Here is a 16900-nt window from a genome sequence, read left to right on the forward strand (position 1 = left end):
GAGTTTATTTAAAAATGGTGCTATAAAAACATTTGCTTATTTGTGTTGTCTTCTTAGAAAGTTCTAAGAGGTATTACTGAAAAAAAAAAAAAAGAGGTATTACTGATTGCCTGATTGCCTTATTTTCTGGTCTCTTAAAATGGAAACTCTTTGAAGACCAAGACTCTTGTTTTATGTTGTATAAAGTTCTGTGTGGGATGTATCTATGATTTTGCCATGTCAGTCTGCATAATTAGACCTTTCTTCAAATTTTGACTCATTGGCTTTGTTTTTTAAAGTTTTAATTAATTCCAGTTAACCTACAGTGTTATTAGTTTTAGGTGTACAGTATGGCGCGATTCAACAATCCCATGCATCACCTGGTGCTCATCACTGCTTAATTCTCCTCCCCTTTGGTAACCATCATTTCACTATAATTAAGATTGACCCCATTGACTCTTACTTTACTTTCCTAGAGATCCTTCCGATGCCTTTTGGTTTCTTTTGTGCGCCAAAGGAAATGTCTGTGGTTATGATTTATCTTCCACAGTTACGGCATGTGGCTTAGAACTACATCTGTTTTTTTTTTTTTTTAAGTTTTTTATTTTTTTTAAAGATTTTATTTTTTATTTATTCATGAGAGACACAGAGCAAGCGAGCGAGGCAGAGACACAGGCAGAGGGAGAAGCAGGCCCCATGCAGGGAGCCCGATGTGGGACTTGATTCTGGGTCTCCAGGATCACAACCCGGGCTGCAGGCGGCACTAAACCGCTGCGCCACCGGGGCTGCCCAGAACTACATCTGTTGATTGGTAAAATATTTTAGGTAGAAGCATACTGGAAGAATTACCCTGAAAAATATATTTTAAAGATTATTATTTATTTATTCATGAGAGACACAGGCAGAGGGAGAAGGAGGCTCCATCCCAGGTGTCTAGGATCACGCCCCCGGGGCTGAAGGAGGAGTTAAACCGCTGAGCCACCCGGGCTGCCCGGAGAAAAATATTTTTAAAGCCCATTCAAGTATCTGTAACTTTCTTTTCTTTCTTTCTTTTTTGTAGTATGTTCCACACTACTCAAGACAGCACTTAATGGTGACCCGTAGTTTCTGTTCAGCAGGATATGATTCTAATGAAAAAGTGAGTATTTAAATACTTTGAATAGCAAAGTTATAATGGTTTCACTTTCTTGTCTCCATGCTGTGTTCACTGGACAGATTAAATTTTATTAATGCTATATAATTACTGATCTAACATCATAGGTTTTTTCATTGTGGGCCACAACCTGAGTCATAATTTTAGTATCTGTACCAAAAAGTTGAATACATTTTAGTATGTTTTCCTTGTTTTTAGCAGAATAACATAATATTGGGCATTTGAGAGATTTTGACTATTGATTTTTTTTTTCACTTAATATTTGTGGGATTTTTTTTTTCTTCTCAAAGATTTTATTACTAATTTGAGAGAGAGATAGTGAGAGAGAGAGAGAGAGAGAGAGAGAGAGAGAAAGAGAGAGCATTAGCACACTTAACCGACTGAGCCATGCAGGCACCCCTATAGAATTAATTTTGAAAACTTATTTTATTTATTTATTTATTTATTTATTCATTCATTCATTCATTCATTCATTCATTTATTTATTTATAAAAAGATTTTATTTATTTATTCATGAGAGAAACAAAGAGAGAGAGAGACACAGGCAGAGGGAGAAGCAGGCTCCATGCAGGGAGCCCGATGTGGGACTCGATCCGGTGACTCCAGGATCATGCCCTGAGCCAAAGGCAGATGCTTAACTGCTGAGCCACGCAGGTATTCCGAAAGCAATTTTATATATTGTAAATTTTGGGATAAGAGAATTCCAGTGAAAATCCTGATATAATAGCATAATGGTTGGGGCTTGTAATAGGAGAAAGAGCAGACCTAGAAGTGGCGATTGTGGAGATAATATGTAATTTGTGTCAATGAAGGCCTCTAATAGGGCAGGAGGGAGTTTTGGTTAAGAGATGGTTCAATTTGAATGTCATGAAGTTAAACTGGTGAATGATTATTTGAGAATGAAGTAGCTGATGATCTAATAAATCATCTCTTGAAGTATATAAAACTCCTCAAAACAACAACAAAAAATAAAACTCCTCAAAGGAATCTGGAGGCTTGGAGAAAGGATCTATACCATTGTAGTTGAATATTAATAAAATGTGGACACAATTGCAGAACATAGATCATTTTAAATTTTCTAATAGCCACATTTAAAAAAAACAGAAGAGGGGGATCCCTGGGTGGCTCAGCGGTTTAGCGCCTGCCTTCAGCCCAGGGTGTGATCCTGGAGTCCCAGGATTGAGTCCCACATTGGGCTCCCTGCATGGAGCCTGCTTCTCCCTCTGCCTGTGTCTCTGCCTCTCTCTCTCTCATGAGTAAATAAATAAAACCTTAAAAACAGAAGAAATTAATTTTAGTAGTGTATTTTAACTATTATTTAAAGTGTTGTTTCAATATATAGTCAATGTAAAAAGTATCAGGGCACCTGGATGGTTTAGTTGTTTAAGCATCTGCCTTCGACTTAGCTCATGAGCTTAGGGTTCTTTTTTTTCTTTTTTTTTTTTTTTAGTATTTTATTTATTCATGAGAGACACAGAGAGAGGGAGAGGCAGAGACACAGGCGGAGGGAGAAGCAGGCTCCATGCAGGGAGCCCGATGTGGGACTCGATCCTGGGTCTCCAGGATCACACTCCGGGCTGAAGGCGGCACTAAACCGCTGGGCCACCACCAGGGCTGCCCAATCTTAGGGTTCTGGGGTTGAGCCCTGCTTCGGGCTCCCTGCTTGGTGGGGAGCCTGCTTTTTCCTCTACCTTTGGGCCTCCCCCCCCCCCCCCCCAACTCATGCTCTCTTTCTCTCAAATAAATAAAATCTTAAAAGAAGTATCAGTGAGATACTTTTCTTCTTCTTTTTGTTTTTTTGTACCAAACTTTCTAAATCCAATGTATAATTTACAATTCTGGCATCCTGATTTGATTAGCCACATTTAAAGAGCTCAGTAACCTTATGTGGCTAGTGGTTATTTTATTGCACAGCAGTAGTCCAGATGAATTAGCTATAATACACTTCTGTTATGAAATCCATGATTTTAAAAAAGATTTATTTATTAGAGTGTGGGGGGAGGGGTAGAGGGTAAGAATCTCAAGCAAACTCTCTGCTGGGCATGGAGCTCTACATGGAGCTTATCCCAAGAATCATAAAATCACCATCTGAGCTGAAACCAAGAGTCAGATGCTTAACCAACTGAGTCACCCAGGTGCCCTGAAATCCTGGTTTATTTTATTTTATTATCATTATTTTTAAAGATTTTATTTATTCATGAGAGACACACACACACACACACACACACAGAGAGAGAGAAAGAGAGAGAGAGAGACACGGCAGAGGGAGAAGCAGGCTCCATGCAGGGAGCTGGATGTGGGACTCAATCCAGGGTCTCCAGGATCACACCCTGGGCTGAAGGTGGTGCTAAACTGCTCAGCCACCCAGGCTGCCCAAATCCATAGTTTAATATGAAACTTCAGCATAGACAGTATACCTTGAGGTACATGTAAGTCTGTGTGTTTCTTTTTTTTTTTTTTTTTAAAGATTTCATTTATTTATTCATGAGAGACACAGAGAGAGAGAAGCAGAGACACAGGCAGAGGGAGAAGCAGGCTCCATGCAGGGAGCCCGACGTGGGACTCGATCCCAGGTCTCCAGGATCAGGCCCCGGACCAAAGGCAGGCACCAAACCACTGAGCCACCCAGGGATCCCCAGTCTGTGTGTTTCTATACACATGTGTTGAGTTCAGTCTAGAGGTAGTGAGCTGTGCTAACTAGAAACATTCTAGGGCATGGTTAGCTAGTATTTGTACTAGAGGTCACATTCCAGAGTGGGGGCAGTATAGAATACTACAAAGAGTTCAGCTGTCTTTCTCCCTGTTAACTCTGGGAGCCTTTCTCATTAGCATAATAGGTGTTAGAAATGGGTTGTCATTGATGAAGTTAGTGGTATGCAAGATAGGTGTTCTGGCTATTACTTCATATCAATTCTTAGCCACTGAATTAGAAGAATGTAACAGTCTGGTTGGCCTTCCATTCTTTACCTTTAAGGATAGAACCTAAGCTTGATCCCTAAATGAAGTCCTGTGTGCAGCTGCTTGTCTGGGGGTTCACCAAGCTTGAGTCCGACAGTATGGTTAACTAAATCAGAATATCAATGTATTTGCCTCAGGTGAACCTTTCATGCAGGCTATTGGAGCATTACAGAATGAAGGAAGTTGAGACTTCACTGAGCTTATCCAGCAGATTTTAAGATCCTTTCTATGTCTGTTTATAAATGTGTGTATGTGTAGCAGAGTTGGGTCTGAAATTTGTTTTTGCCATAACCTCATAGTGAGCTTAAAGTAATAGCTGATTCACCCCTCACATTGGTGGCCATTGCTAATTACTAAAAAATAAATGTGTATAACTATTTTGGTTTAGGAGACACCCCCTATCCCCCCAATCCACAAAGGTACATGTTTTATTGTAAATGTCTAAAATCAGATCTGCCTACTGTCCCTGCTGATGTGAGATTTCGGGGTCTGGGAGCGAATGGTCAATAAAGGATTATTGAGATGTCTTCACTGCAAAAAAGATGGTTTTATTAAAGAACGGGGACAGGACCTGTGGGCAGAAAAAGCTGTAGTGGGGTTGTGAGGAGGGACTGATCATATACTTTCAAGTTGAGAGAGGGTCAGGGATAGCGCAAGTGCCTAAGGAATTTAGAAGCGAGGTTTTCTGGACCTTGAAGGGTCATTTATTACTGTCTAGTGTAACCTTAGTCACAAGACCCTTCAGATGGATATCAGTGGGCGCTAAGTTTGGAGGATGATTGCTAACCTGTATCTTGGTGTGGGGGTAGTGATAAAGGAGGTTTCCAAAGAAGACTTACGGGATCCTGGGGGTGGGATTTATGTTGAGCTGAGGTTGCCTTTTGCCTCTAGCAAAGTATTAATATTAACGTAAAGGCTGTTGAGTCCTGGAGAAAGGTCACTCTGTACAGAGTACTTGTCAGTGGGACATAAGTTGTAAGGAAGTTTAATTTTTTCGATACTTTTGCCTTTGTTCCCCACATCATTTGCTTGAGGTTATTGTAGAGAAACTGTATCATGTGCTCAGTTATGAAAAAGTCTATGATACTTTTTGGCACCTAATGGTGGTTATAGGTGTTGGGCTTTGGGCCAAATTGAGGGCTTGCCCTTCACTTGAAGGCAGCATGTTTTTTTAAAAATATTTTATTTATTTATTTATTTATATTTTATTTTATTTTATTTTATTTTATTTTATTTTATTTTATTTTATTTATTTTATTTATTTTATTTTATTTTATTTTATTTTATTTTATTTTATTTTATTTTATTTTATTTTATTTTATTTTATTTTATTTTATTTTATTTATTATTTATTTTTTAATTTATGATAGTCACACAGAGAGAGAGAGAGCGGCAGTGACACAGGCAGAGGGAGAAGCAGGCTCCATGCACCGGGAGCCCGACCTGGGATTTGATCCCGGGTCTCCAGGATCCCACCCTGGGCCAAAGGCAGGCGCTAAACCGCTGCACCACCCAGGGATCCTTTATTTTTTATTTTTAAAGATTTTATGTATTTATTCATGAGAGAGAGAGGCAGAGACACAGGCAGAGAGAGAAGTAGATTCCATGCAGGGAGCCCCATGTGGGATTCGATCCCAGAGACTCTAGGATCATGCCCTGGGCTGAAGGCAGACGCTTAGCTTAACTGCTGAGTCACCCATGCGTCCCAAAGATTTTATTTACTTGTTCATGAGAGACAGAGGGAGAAGCAGGCTCCCTGAGAAGCAGGACCCTGAGATTACTACTGAGTCAGCCAGGCACAGAGGGCAGCATTTAATTGAGCCTTTCAACTTCTAGGAATTCTTTCTTATAGCCATTCATTAAATACTGTACTTTTTGTTGTTGTTTATTGTTCCTGTCTTAAGTACAGGTAATGTGATCTTTGAGAAAATGTATTTGTTAAATAAATTGATTTAAAAAAATTGATTCTCATCTGAACTTGCCTTTGACTCCTTTCTTACTCCACATTTTACCAGTGACTCACATTAGGTTGAAGTCAGGTAAAATTTAATCATTACTAAAAATACTGTTTTTCGACTTGTTTTATAAAGCATGTCACCTTGTCTCAGGAATGTTCACAAGAATAGGGAAGGTTTAAAAGTAACCTGCTTAGAAAAAGACTAGGAGGTTTTAGTAGGCCTTAAGTAAGTGTGAGCCAGTATAGTACTATGGCATGCCTGGCATGGCAAATTTGATCTTATTTATTTATTTATAATTATTAATGCAGTGTTTAAAGCTTGCACCATTATATTTTTATCATGTCACATCATGGTGTGTTTTGACATGAATAGGTCTGTGAACTCTGGCTTTCCCCCTTTAACTTTGTAAGTGACTTAGGCAAGTGATTTGGCCTCATTAAGCTTCAGTTTTCTCATTTGTAAATTGAGGATGTTCTCAACTGAACTCCTAGGACTATTGTGAGGATGAAATGGAAGAGTACACAGAAGGGATTTGTCCTGGTATCTGGCATAGAGAAAGTATGTGTCCTAAATATTAGCTACTTAATATTAGTCTTTTTAGGGGTGCCTGGGAGGCTCAGTGGTTGAGTGTTTGCCTTTGGCTTAGGGCATGATCCTGGAGTTCTGGAATCGAGTCCTGCATCAGGCTCCCCACAGGGAACCTGCTGCTTCCTCTGCCTATGTCTCTACTCTCTCTCTCTGTGTCTCTCCTGAATAAATAAATAAAATCTTAAAAAAAAAAGGTTAGTCTTTTTTTTTTTTTTTAAGATTTTATTTATTTATTTATTTATTTATTTATTTATTTTTTTTTTAAATTTTTTCTTTATTTATGATGGTCACACAGAGAGAGAGAGAGGCAGAGACACAGGCAGAGGGAGAAGCAGGCTCCATGCACTGGGAGCCCGATATGGGATTCGATCCCGGGTCTCCAGGATCGCGCCCTGGGCCAAAGGCAGGCGCCAAACCGCTGCGCCACCCAGGGATCCCAAGATTTTATTTATTTATCCAGGAGAGACACACAGAGAAAGAGAGAGAGAGAGGCAGAGACATAGGCAGAGGGAGAAGCGGGCTCCATGCAGGGAGCCCGATGAGGGACTTGATCCCAGGTCTCCAGGATCACACCACTTGTGCTGCCCAAAGAATTAGTCTTTAAAAAATTTTTTTAAGTAGCTCCATGCCCAGTATAGGGCCCAGTGTGGGGCTTGAACTGACAACAGATCAAGATCTGAGCTGAGGGCAGCCGGGGTGGTTCAGCCGTTTAGCGCAGCCTTCAGCCCAGGGCGTGGTCCTGGAGACCCAGGATCGAGTCCCATATCGGGCTCCCTGCATGGAGTCTGCTTCTCCCTCTGCCTGTGTCTCTGCCCCACCCCCTCCTCGAGTAAATAAAATCTTAAAAAAAAAAAAAAAAAAAAAAAGACATGATCTGAGATCAAGAGTTGGACACTTAATCGACTGAGCCATCCAGGCACCCCTGCTTCATATTAGTCTTTACAACTTGGTTTTATACATTTGAAACAGGCTTAAAATCCACAGATAGTAAGTGTAAGTGGGGTATAAACTCAAGCCTAGGCTTCTCCTGAGGCAGTGGATTTACCCACTGTGCTGGACCCCTTCTCAGAAGTGTTGGTAAGTGACTACTACCCTTTGGTGTTCTATGATTGTTCCTTCAAGTACCCAAGGGAATGGGCCAGCCTAGCCCTTCTCTCAGGCTCTGAACAGAGTAAAATGTCCTTGGTGGTTTTAGACACCAGCTGTGAAGATCTAAATATGTGGAAGGGAAAGAAGGAAGGAGGATAGAGAATGGAATAAAAGGAGAGAATTAAAAAATTACCTCCATGAAATCTCCAGTGTGTTTCTTACCCTGGGTGACATCATTAGCACACTTATAGAACAACTGCTGCAAAAGTTCCTTCTTTATCTTGCATGGTACCTGAGAGCCTCCTGATTTAAGGGTGGTTTTGTTTGTTTCCCTTAGAATATCTTTAGAGTGTCTTATATGTTGTGGCTTTCCACATATAAGATAAAGTCCAGTTCCTTAATGGCATATAAATCCTTTCATAATCTGGCCCCTTTTACCCTTGTTTTGTTTGCTACAACTCCCCTGCACGTATTTTGTGCTTCAGCTATATTAGAAATTACTTGTTGGGGCGCTGGGTGGCTCAGTTGATTAAGCAACCGCCTCTTGATTTCAGCTCAGGTCATAATCTCAGGGTTGTGATATCGAGCCTCATGTCAGGCTCCGCATCAGGGGAGTCTGCCTGGGATTCTTTCTTTCCCTCTCCGACCCTGCCTCCCTCAAATTAATTTGTGAAAAAAATTACTTGTTTTTCAGTGTCATCTTCTGCTTTCAGTGTCCCAGCCTTTGTAGAGAACTCTGTGCCATCCTTCTCTGCAAAGGCTATATGTAGCCTTCTGGATGTAGTCATATTGTAGCAATTACCACACTTTGTTGTGATTGTGCCATATTTGTACATTGACATTGTCAAATGCTCTTGATGTTTCCCTGTAATTTTTGATGCAGAGGGGAATTTTAAAGTTGGTATAAATTTATTTGTATGTATATTCTTTTATATGTAGAGCTTATCTGAAAGAATATATAGGAAATGGGTAATAGCAGTTGCCTTTGGGGCAAAGACCTAGGTGTCTCCAAAGTATATCACCTTTTGTACCTTTTTTTTTTTTTTTTTTAAAGATTTTATTTATTCATTTGACAGAGAGCACAAGCAAGGGGAACAGCAGAGGGAGAGGGAGAAGCAGGCTCTCTGCTGAGCAGGGAGCCCAATGCAGGGCTCGATCCCAGGACCCTAGGATCATGACCCGAGCCGAAGGCAGATGCTTCACCGACTGAGCCACCCAGGCTCCCCTCCCTTTTGTACCTTTTATTTATTTTATTTTTATTTTTTTTTCCTTTTGTAACTTTTAAACCTTGAACCACATACATGTGTTTATTTAAAAGAATATCTTATGTATGGAAAGTTGATATCATCAGCTTTATTTAGCTTGTGCACTAATTGGTATTGATAGTCCTGTATTAGTTAGGGTTCTTCAGAGAAAAAGAACCAGTAGGAGATATAAAGAGATCTACTGGCTCACAATTATGGAGGCCTCATTTCATGCTCTGCCCCCTGCAAGCTAGAGACACAGGAAAGCTGGTGGTGTAATTCTAGTCTAGGTCCAAAGCCCTGAGGACATGGAAGCCAGTGGTGCCCCCAGGTAAGAGACGACCCATGTCTCAACTCAATCAGGAGAGCAGAACAAACACTCCCTTCCTCTATTTTTTATCTTTGGGTCTGTTAATGGATGGGATAATGCTCACCCACATTGGGGAGGGCAGTGCACGGGGCTGAGTCCCCGATGCACATATTAGACTCATCTGGAAACACCCTCACAGACACACTCAGAAATAATGTTTCATCTGGGCACCCTGTGGCCCAGTCAAGTTGCACATAAGGTTTACCATTATAAGCTCTGCACAGAGAAGGTGTGTTAGGTCAGATATTGGTTTTGATATAGATATTTTCCTGTTAGGTTCACTCATACACCTAGATTTGTTAGAGCTGGTGTGGTGTGTGGCCCAAAGGAGTGAATAATAATAGCTAACACCTCTTCAGAATATATTGTGTGCGAGGTACTATTCTAAACACTTTTGAGTGTTAATTCGTGTCCTTGCAGCCTCTTGTGGCAAGTGCTGTTATTACTCTCATTTTACATACCAGGAAATGAGGGTCATGAAGGGTAGCTTGCCCTGTTGTGATGAGCACTGGGTGTCAGATTAAGGGATGAATCACTAAATTCTCCTGAAACCAGTACTACACTATATGTTAACTAACTTGAATTTAAATAAAAACTTGGAAGGAGAAAAAAAAAAGGCGACCTCCTTATACAAGAAACATGGTAGTGTTGAGATCCCAGACTGGGCACTTTGATTCCAGACTGACCCTTAATCATATTCTTCCACTCAGATAAAAATTAGGATGGAGTTCTTTATCCCTAAGATGTTATAATTTGTTATATTTGCTGTAACAGTTGCTGAATGTGTAACTTCATTGTTCTGTTTTTATCAGATGTCATCTGCTTAATAGCTATAAAAATGCACATTTAAAAATGCAGTTCAAAGAAATATAAATACTGAAAAAAAAAAAACCCAAAAGTATAAATACTTTTTTCTTCAGATATTTTTACTGTTCAGCAGGGATTTACCATGACCATTTGGGTATAGAATGGCAGATGATTTTGCAGTCTCAGGCTTGAGGTGAGATTAGGATATTTTAAGGCTCAAGGCTCTGAATGACTCAGGTTTCTATCAGATTGGAGTTTACCCATTTTTAAGCCAGAGGTTTGTCTCAATTTGGTGGAATAAGCCATATGTGACATAAAGGTTAAACCAAGACTTTGAAAGCCTTTTCTAATTCTGAGATTGTGACTCCGTGTTGGGTTAAAACATTGCTTTCAGTTACAGAAGAATACTTTTAAGGTCATATATAGCTTTAACTTTCTTTAACTTTTCTTTAACTTTCTTTTAGAAATATAACTAAAACTAAAAAAAAAAAAATATAACTAAAACTATTTCTATAGTTCTATATAACTTCTAACAGTTCACTTACCCAGAAATAATTGTGTACTAAAATGTCCAGATTACTTATAATGTGTGTTTCTTTAAAAGGATTTAGCCTGTATAATTTTAGAGTAGAGAACCTTATGAAATAGTTTCTCCTTAGAATGCTATCAATTTATATGTGGGAGGGAAGACCTACAGAGATTGATTTGCTTCAACTCAGATAGGTATAGTTAGTGGGAAAGCTGGGCTTGGAATTGAGGTTTCTAACTCCCCACAGAATGGAACTACTCTATTATGAGGCCTCAGCTGCTTCAAAATGTGGTTATTCAAACTTAACAGTGTATTCAAATAGCATAACCTGCGTGGTCTGGGAATCTTTAGATATAAGCATATTTAATTTTTATTCTGAGTTACTGAAAGTATCATTTAATGCCCAACAGAGATGGCATAAAAATTGTATCAGACTTTCCTTCGATAATCAACTCATGACATTTAGAATTTCCCTGAATTTAGAATATAAATTATTGAGTAAGTGGCCAAGGAATTCTGTCTAAAGTATTTTAGCATTCGGAAATATCATTTGAAGTTTATCTTTGGGGAAGGGAATTTATAAATCAAATTTATAAATTTAGTCCACTTATGATTTACTAAACTTAATTAGTTGATGCTTTAACAGAGTAATTATAGGGATCCTACCAGATGAATTTAGTAGCAACCTGGTTGTGGATGAACATATGTATGATGTTTAATACTACTGTAAGAAGAAATGTTTTTTTAAGGATCATGTCCAGTGTTGTGGGAAAACTTGTTTTCTGGTTCCAAAGTGAGAGTAACAATTTCTTATATGTGTTTTTTTTCTCTCTTTAGACTTTTGATAAAATTCTTATTGCTAATAGAGGAGAAATTGCATGTAGGGTAAGTAGATTTTAATCTTCCATTTTACTTTGTGAAGTTTATTATTAGGAAATCCCTTTAAATCCGAATCTCTGTTAATAGATAACATTTATATATTTTAAAATAGGTTATTAAAACTTGTAAGAAGATGGGCATTAAGACGGTCGCCATCCACAGTGATGTTGATGCTAGTTCTGTAAGTATATTTTTGCTTTATTTGGATCAGGACTTATTTGGAGTAAAAAAAAAAAGTAAAAATGTGGGTGTCCCCTCCCCCACCCAATTGTGTGGGTGTGCACAATTACAAAAAAATCTAATCATTCACTTGTATATTAAGCAAAATGCAAGTATCATAATGTCTTTATATGTGTCTTTTTTCTTCCCCCTGAGTTTTTAAAAACCTAGAGTTTAAAAATTGCTGGACTGATTGCTGACCACCAAGTAGATTTGAGCAAAGCTGGAGGAAGTTTGATTCAAAGATCGATGAAATGCTTATATACTCTGCTGCCTTATGAGAGCACATTTTCCCACAGATGAATTCTAATATTACTAAGGGAATGCTATAATTGTTTAAACTTCCTAAATGCTTTGTCGTGTTCATTGGATAGTTTGATAAATGAAAGATAGGCAAATAATAACTGGACATGAACACAAGGAATAGTATAAAGCAATGAGTGATACATAGTTTTATTGGGGATTTTTACCACAGCAGACATTTTTAGCAGTAATAAACTATGAAAGAATAGAGAAAAATCCCATGAGAAAAGAATGTAAATTATTGGAACTTTAGAGGAGGAAATTAGTAGCTGTACTTTAATGTAAGTTACTGTTTGTCATTCTTGCTTTTGGTAACAACCTATTGGTAATGGCAACTTTTATTGTATAGTAATATACAGAAGATTTCCAATATTTGTGATTACTTGTTTTATCTAGAACTGTTGTTCATTTAGCTTTATTGTGACTTTCTTTTTTTTAAAAAAAAAGAACTGTTGCAAGCTACTCTAATTTCCTGAAAATAAAGGTTAAGTATTTATCTTGTTTATTTGACAGATATATTTAAAATCATTATCTTTTACTTAAAAGCAATTAAATCAAGCAATTAAACAAATTTATTTTGTGTCTGTAGTTTTTTCTTTTTTTTAATATTTGTTTCTGGCCTTTTTACTAATAATTTGTTTTAACTGACAGCTTCAATAGTAGTTTATATTCCTTACAAGATACTCATGAAGGGCAGCCCCGGTGGCTCAGCGGTTTAGCGCCGCCTTCAGCCCAGGGTGTGATCCTGGAGACCCTGGATCAAGTCCCACATCAGGCTCCCTGCATGGAGCCTGCTTCTCCCTCTGCCTGTGTCTCTGCCTCTCTCGCTCTCTCTCTCTGTGTCTCTCCTGAATAAATAAATAAAATCTTAAAAAAAAAAAAAAAGATACTCATGAAATAATGAGAAAACTATTTAATCTCTTTCTTGTTTGGTAAACTAAGGCATTTATCAACACCAAACTCCTTTACAGAAAAGTTTGTGTTGCATCAGACTAATAATAGATTTAAAATTCTTTCTTTGGATGCCTGGCTGGCTCAGTCAGTGGAGTGTGTAACACTTGATTTTGGGGCTGTGAGTTTGAGTCCCACGTTGGGTGGAAAGATTACTTAAAAAAAGAAAAAATCTTAAGCCCCTCTTTATTTTTATTTTTATTTTTATTTTTTTAAGCCCCTCTTTTTGTCGTATTGTGTTTTCATTGTGTTAGCTCACAAAGTGTTTTCATTCATGGGTAAATTGAGAGAGAAAAAGATTTGAATTGTGGACAATCGCTGTTTTTAGATCAAGTCTGATAATAACCTTTCACTTATTTTTCTTATATCAAAATAGTTAATTCTCTATTCTGTGTTCTCATGAAGATGACTGTTGGTGTGGATAGTCCAGAATTATTTATATTTTGTTTTTTTTAACATTTATATTTCAGGGTTGGTATTCTAACTCCCAATAGCATGACTGTCTCTTCCCATTCTTAAGTTTGAAGCTTTGTATTCTTGTTAGGTAGAAGCTAGACATGGCCAGTGGATGGAGCGCTCTGAGGCAGAGTCCCAGATTCTTCAAGAGGAATGATAGAGACAGGAGCTGCTGGAAGCAAGGATGGGGATAAATGAGCTACACATTAAAAGTCCAAGAGTGGGATGTCTGGGTGGCTCAGTGATTGAGTATCTGCCTTTGGCTCCGGGTGTGATCCTGGGGCCCTGGAGTTGAGTTGCAAATCGGGCTCCTTGCAGGGGGTCTGCTTCTCCCTCTGCCTATATCTCTGCCTCTCTCGATGTTTCTCATAAATAAATAAATAAAATCTTAAAAAAAAAAAGGTCCAGGAGCGCAACATCCTGACCTTGTGGCTTCCCCAAGACCTTGGGACTGACAGACCAAAGAGCCTCAGGTGGAGAACATGTGTTCTCCTCCTCCACTTCTGCTCCACGGTAACCCCATTATAACCTCATTATAATATATTTGCATTGTGGGTAGAGTGGCCCCTCCTCCCCAATGGAGAAAGGCTGCCTTGTTATATCAGGTACAAACCTTGTAGGGTCAAAAACTCCCTTCTCCCAACCGCCCCCCACCCATTAGAGGCCATCCCACTGTCCATCACAGCTCCTCCTAGCCCAGAGAGACCCAGTAATATCCAACCCAAAACAACCTAGAGGCCACTGGACCTCTGGGAGCCTGCCTGCTTTCCCACCTTGAGAGTGTACTTGCTGTTTAATAAACCAATTTGTGCTTTCTACTTTCTGTCTCTGTTTGAATGCAGATTCTCAGATGCAGGTGTTCACATAAATCTTTCTTGTGGGGAATCCAAGTACCGATGCATTCTCAGATGCAGGTGCTCACATAAATCTTTCTCTTGGGGGAATCCAAGTACCTCTATTCACAGAACACAGACTCTCACCCATAACATTCAGATCTATAGGTGGACTGTTACTTTCCAGGCTTGGAAAAAGCTAGTTTTAAAGAGTTGGTCTAAGTTTTTTTTTTTTTTTTTTTAAATTTTTTTATTTTTATTTTTATTTATTTATTTTGGTCTAAGTTTTAAGATGGTCATTCACATCTTTCTAAAGCAGGGATGGTTTAGTTTTATATTTTAAAGACTTCTAGTTACTTTTTTGGCGGCAATGGAAAAGAGTCTACAAGATACTAGAGTACGTAATTTAGATTAAGGTTTCCCAGGTCCCACAATTGAAGCAATGCATGCTCAGAACTTCCTCTAAGTATGACCTGCTTTAGGTCCTTTACTAGAAAGGTACAGTTTTGGATGATAATGATAGTTGGAATACCCAAAGTTTAATTTAGGCCTCAGCAGTAGAGCCAAATCTGTTATTTGCTGTCTGTGTCAGCCTCGAGAAAGGGTGAATTCCTCTAACAGTTTATTTTGCTTCCTTAATATGTGATCAGAAAGATTACTATCATATTTATTATTTATTTATTTATTTATTTATTTACTATCATATTTAATCAGCTTTACAATATGAATAATATGAACCAGATGTGCTATTCAGATGTCTTGTTAATGTCGTAGTGTTTATTTTCAGGAGGCAAGCATCTATAATGTAACTTGTAGGGAAATCTTTTGTGCTTCATAGGTTAATTTCATAAATGGAAATGTAAATACTGCAGTAGGAAATTACTGTAACAGTTGATTGTTTTTAAATGGCAAGTTAACAATTTTCACAACTAATTTTTTTAACAGTTAAGCAGGGGAAAAAGGCTAACAGTTACTTCAACTATTAAGTGATAAGTCACACAAAGCTAACTACCTTGCAGACGATTAATGTGTAATGGAAAAAAATTGGCTTTTGAAGATAATTATGCTGTTTTTTCACTGGTACCCTTTCGGCCCTGTCCTGTTCTTCAGTATTATCTTCAGCATTCTTTTTTTGCTCTTCTGTGTTAATCTTGGGATAATCTTATCAAATAATTAGACACATCCACTCACGAGTTTTTAGCTATTGTGAACAAGACTTCTTTAAACAATCTAGTACAAGTCTTTGTGTAAACATATACTTTCATTTCTCTTGGATAATACCTGGGAGTGGAATTGCTAGGTCATAGGGTAGATGAGAGGCAAAGCAGCCTTTTCCTGTTTGGATAGTAAATCTGTTTGTCTAGAGAGTAAATATATTTTAGACTTTGCAGGTCTCCTTTGTATGATCTCCTTTGTATGTTCTTTCTTTCTTTTTTTTTTTTTTTAATGACCTTCCCCCTTTTTTTAAAAAAAGGATTTTATTTATTTGAGAGAGAGATAGCAAGAGGGACAAGTGGAGTACAGGAGCCCAGGGAGAAGGAGAAGCAGACTCCCTGCAGAGTTGGGAGTCCTTTGCAGGGCTCCATCCCATGACCCTGACCCTGGAATCATGACCTGAGCAGAAGGCAGATTCTTAACTCACTGAGCCACCAAGGTGCCCCTTTTATGACCATTTAGAAATGTAAAAACCATTCTTAGCTGAGGGCTATAAAAAACCTGTCCTTAGATTGGATTTGGCCTGTAGGTGGGTGGTATTTTGCTGATTCCTGGCACAAATAGATGCATGTTTAACTATAAGAAGCTACCAAACAGTTGCCCTTCATGGTCATGCCGTATTATGTTCACACCAATAACGTGTTAAGTGTTCATTTTGCTCCATGTCCTTGCTATACTTGGTCTTATCAGTCCTTTTGATTTTTGCTATTCTATTGGTCATTATGTGTTACCTCATTGTAGTTTAAATTCTCTGATGAATATTGATGTTGAGTACCTTTTCATATTAATGGACATTTATATTCCTGTGTTTGTTCAAATATTTAATTAGGAGAGCAATACAGTGATACTTGTGTACCCTTTGCCTGGATTCATCAGTTAACATTTTGATACATTTCCTAATATCTCTCTCTCTCTCTCTCTCTATATATATATATATATATATATATATGAGTATAAATAACTATTACGTTTCTTCTTTTTTCTTTGCTTTTAATTTTGCTAAAGAATTTGAAAGTAAGATATAGACATTGTGGCATTTCACCCCTAAATACTTCAGTATTTATTTCCAGGAAAAGGATATTTTCTTACATATACCTTATCAAAGCTAGGAAAATTACCAGTTCTTCTATAGAATATTCTAATATGCAAACTATATTCACATTTCCCCACTTGTCTCCAAATGTCTTTTTTACTTTATTATTATTTTTTTAAATGTAAGCTCTACACCCAACATGGGGCTTGAACTCATGACCCCAAGATGAAGGTGCTCTAACAACTAGGCCAGCTGTGTGCCCCTCCAAATGTCTTCAATATTTTTCTTTGATTCATAGTTCACTTAAGGTTCACGAATTATATTTGGTTATTATGC

At 38.2% G+C, this 16900-nt stretch overlaps 1 protein-coding gene across 6 annotated transcripts in view; it reads left to right on the top strand.

Moving 5' to 3' along the window:
- The window catches only part of PCCA (propionyl-CoA carboxylase subunit alpha), a 462094-nt gene that overhangs the window by 66453 nt on the left and 378741 nt on the right, over positions 1–16900 (top strand). For all 6 annotated transcript variants that reach the window (XM_049099422.1, XM_025440953.2, XM_049099423.1 and 3 more), the window contains 3 exons: positions 1040–1117; positions 11513–11560; positions 11667–11735. In XM_049099422.1, the coding sequence (XP_048955379.1) occupies positions 1070–1117; positions 11513–11560; positions 11667–11735 (165 nt within the window). In that variant the 5' untranslated portion in view covers positions 1040–1069. The remainder of the gene's footprint in view (positions 1–1039; positions 1118–11512; positions 11561–11666; positions 11736–16900) is intronic.

Source organism: Canis lupus, chromosome 22 (genome assembly GCF_003254725.2).
Source record: "Canis lupus dingo isolate Sandy chromosome 22, ASM325472v2, whole genome shotgun sequence".
NCBI classification, from domain to species: domain Eukaryota; kingdom Metazoa; phylum Chordata; class Mammalia; order Carnivora; family Canidae; genus Canis; species Canis lupus.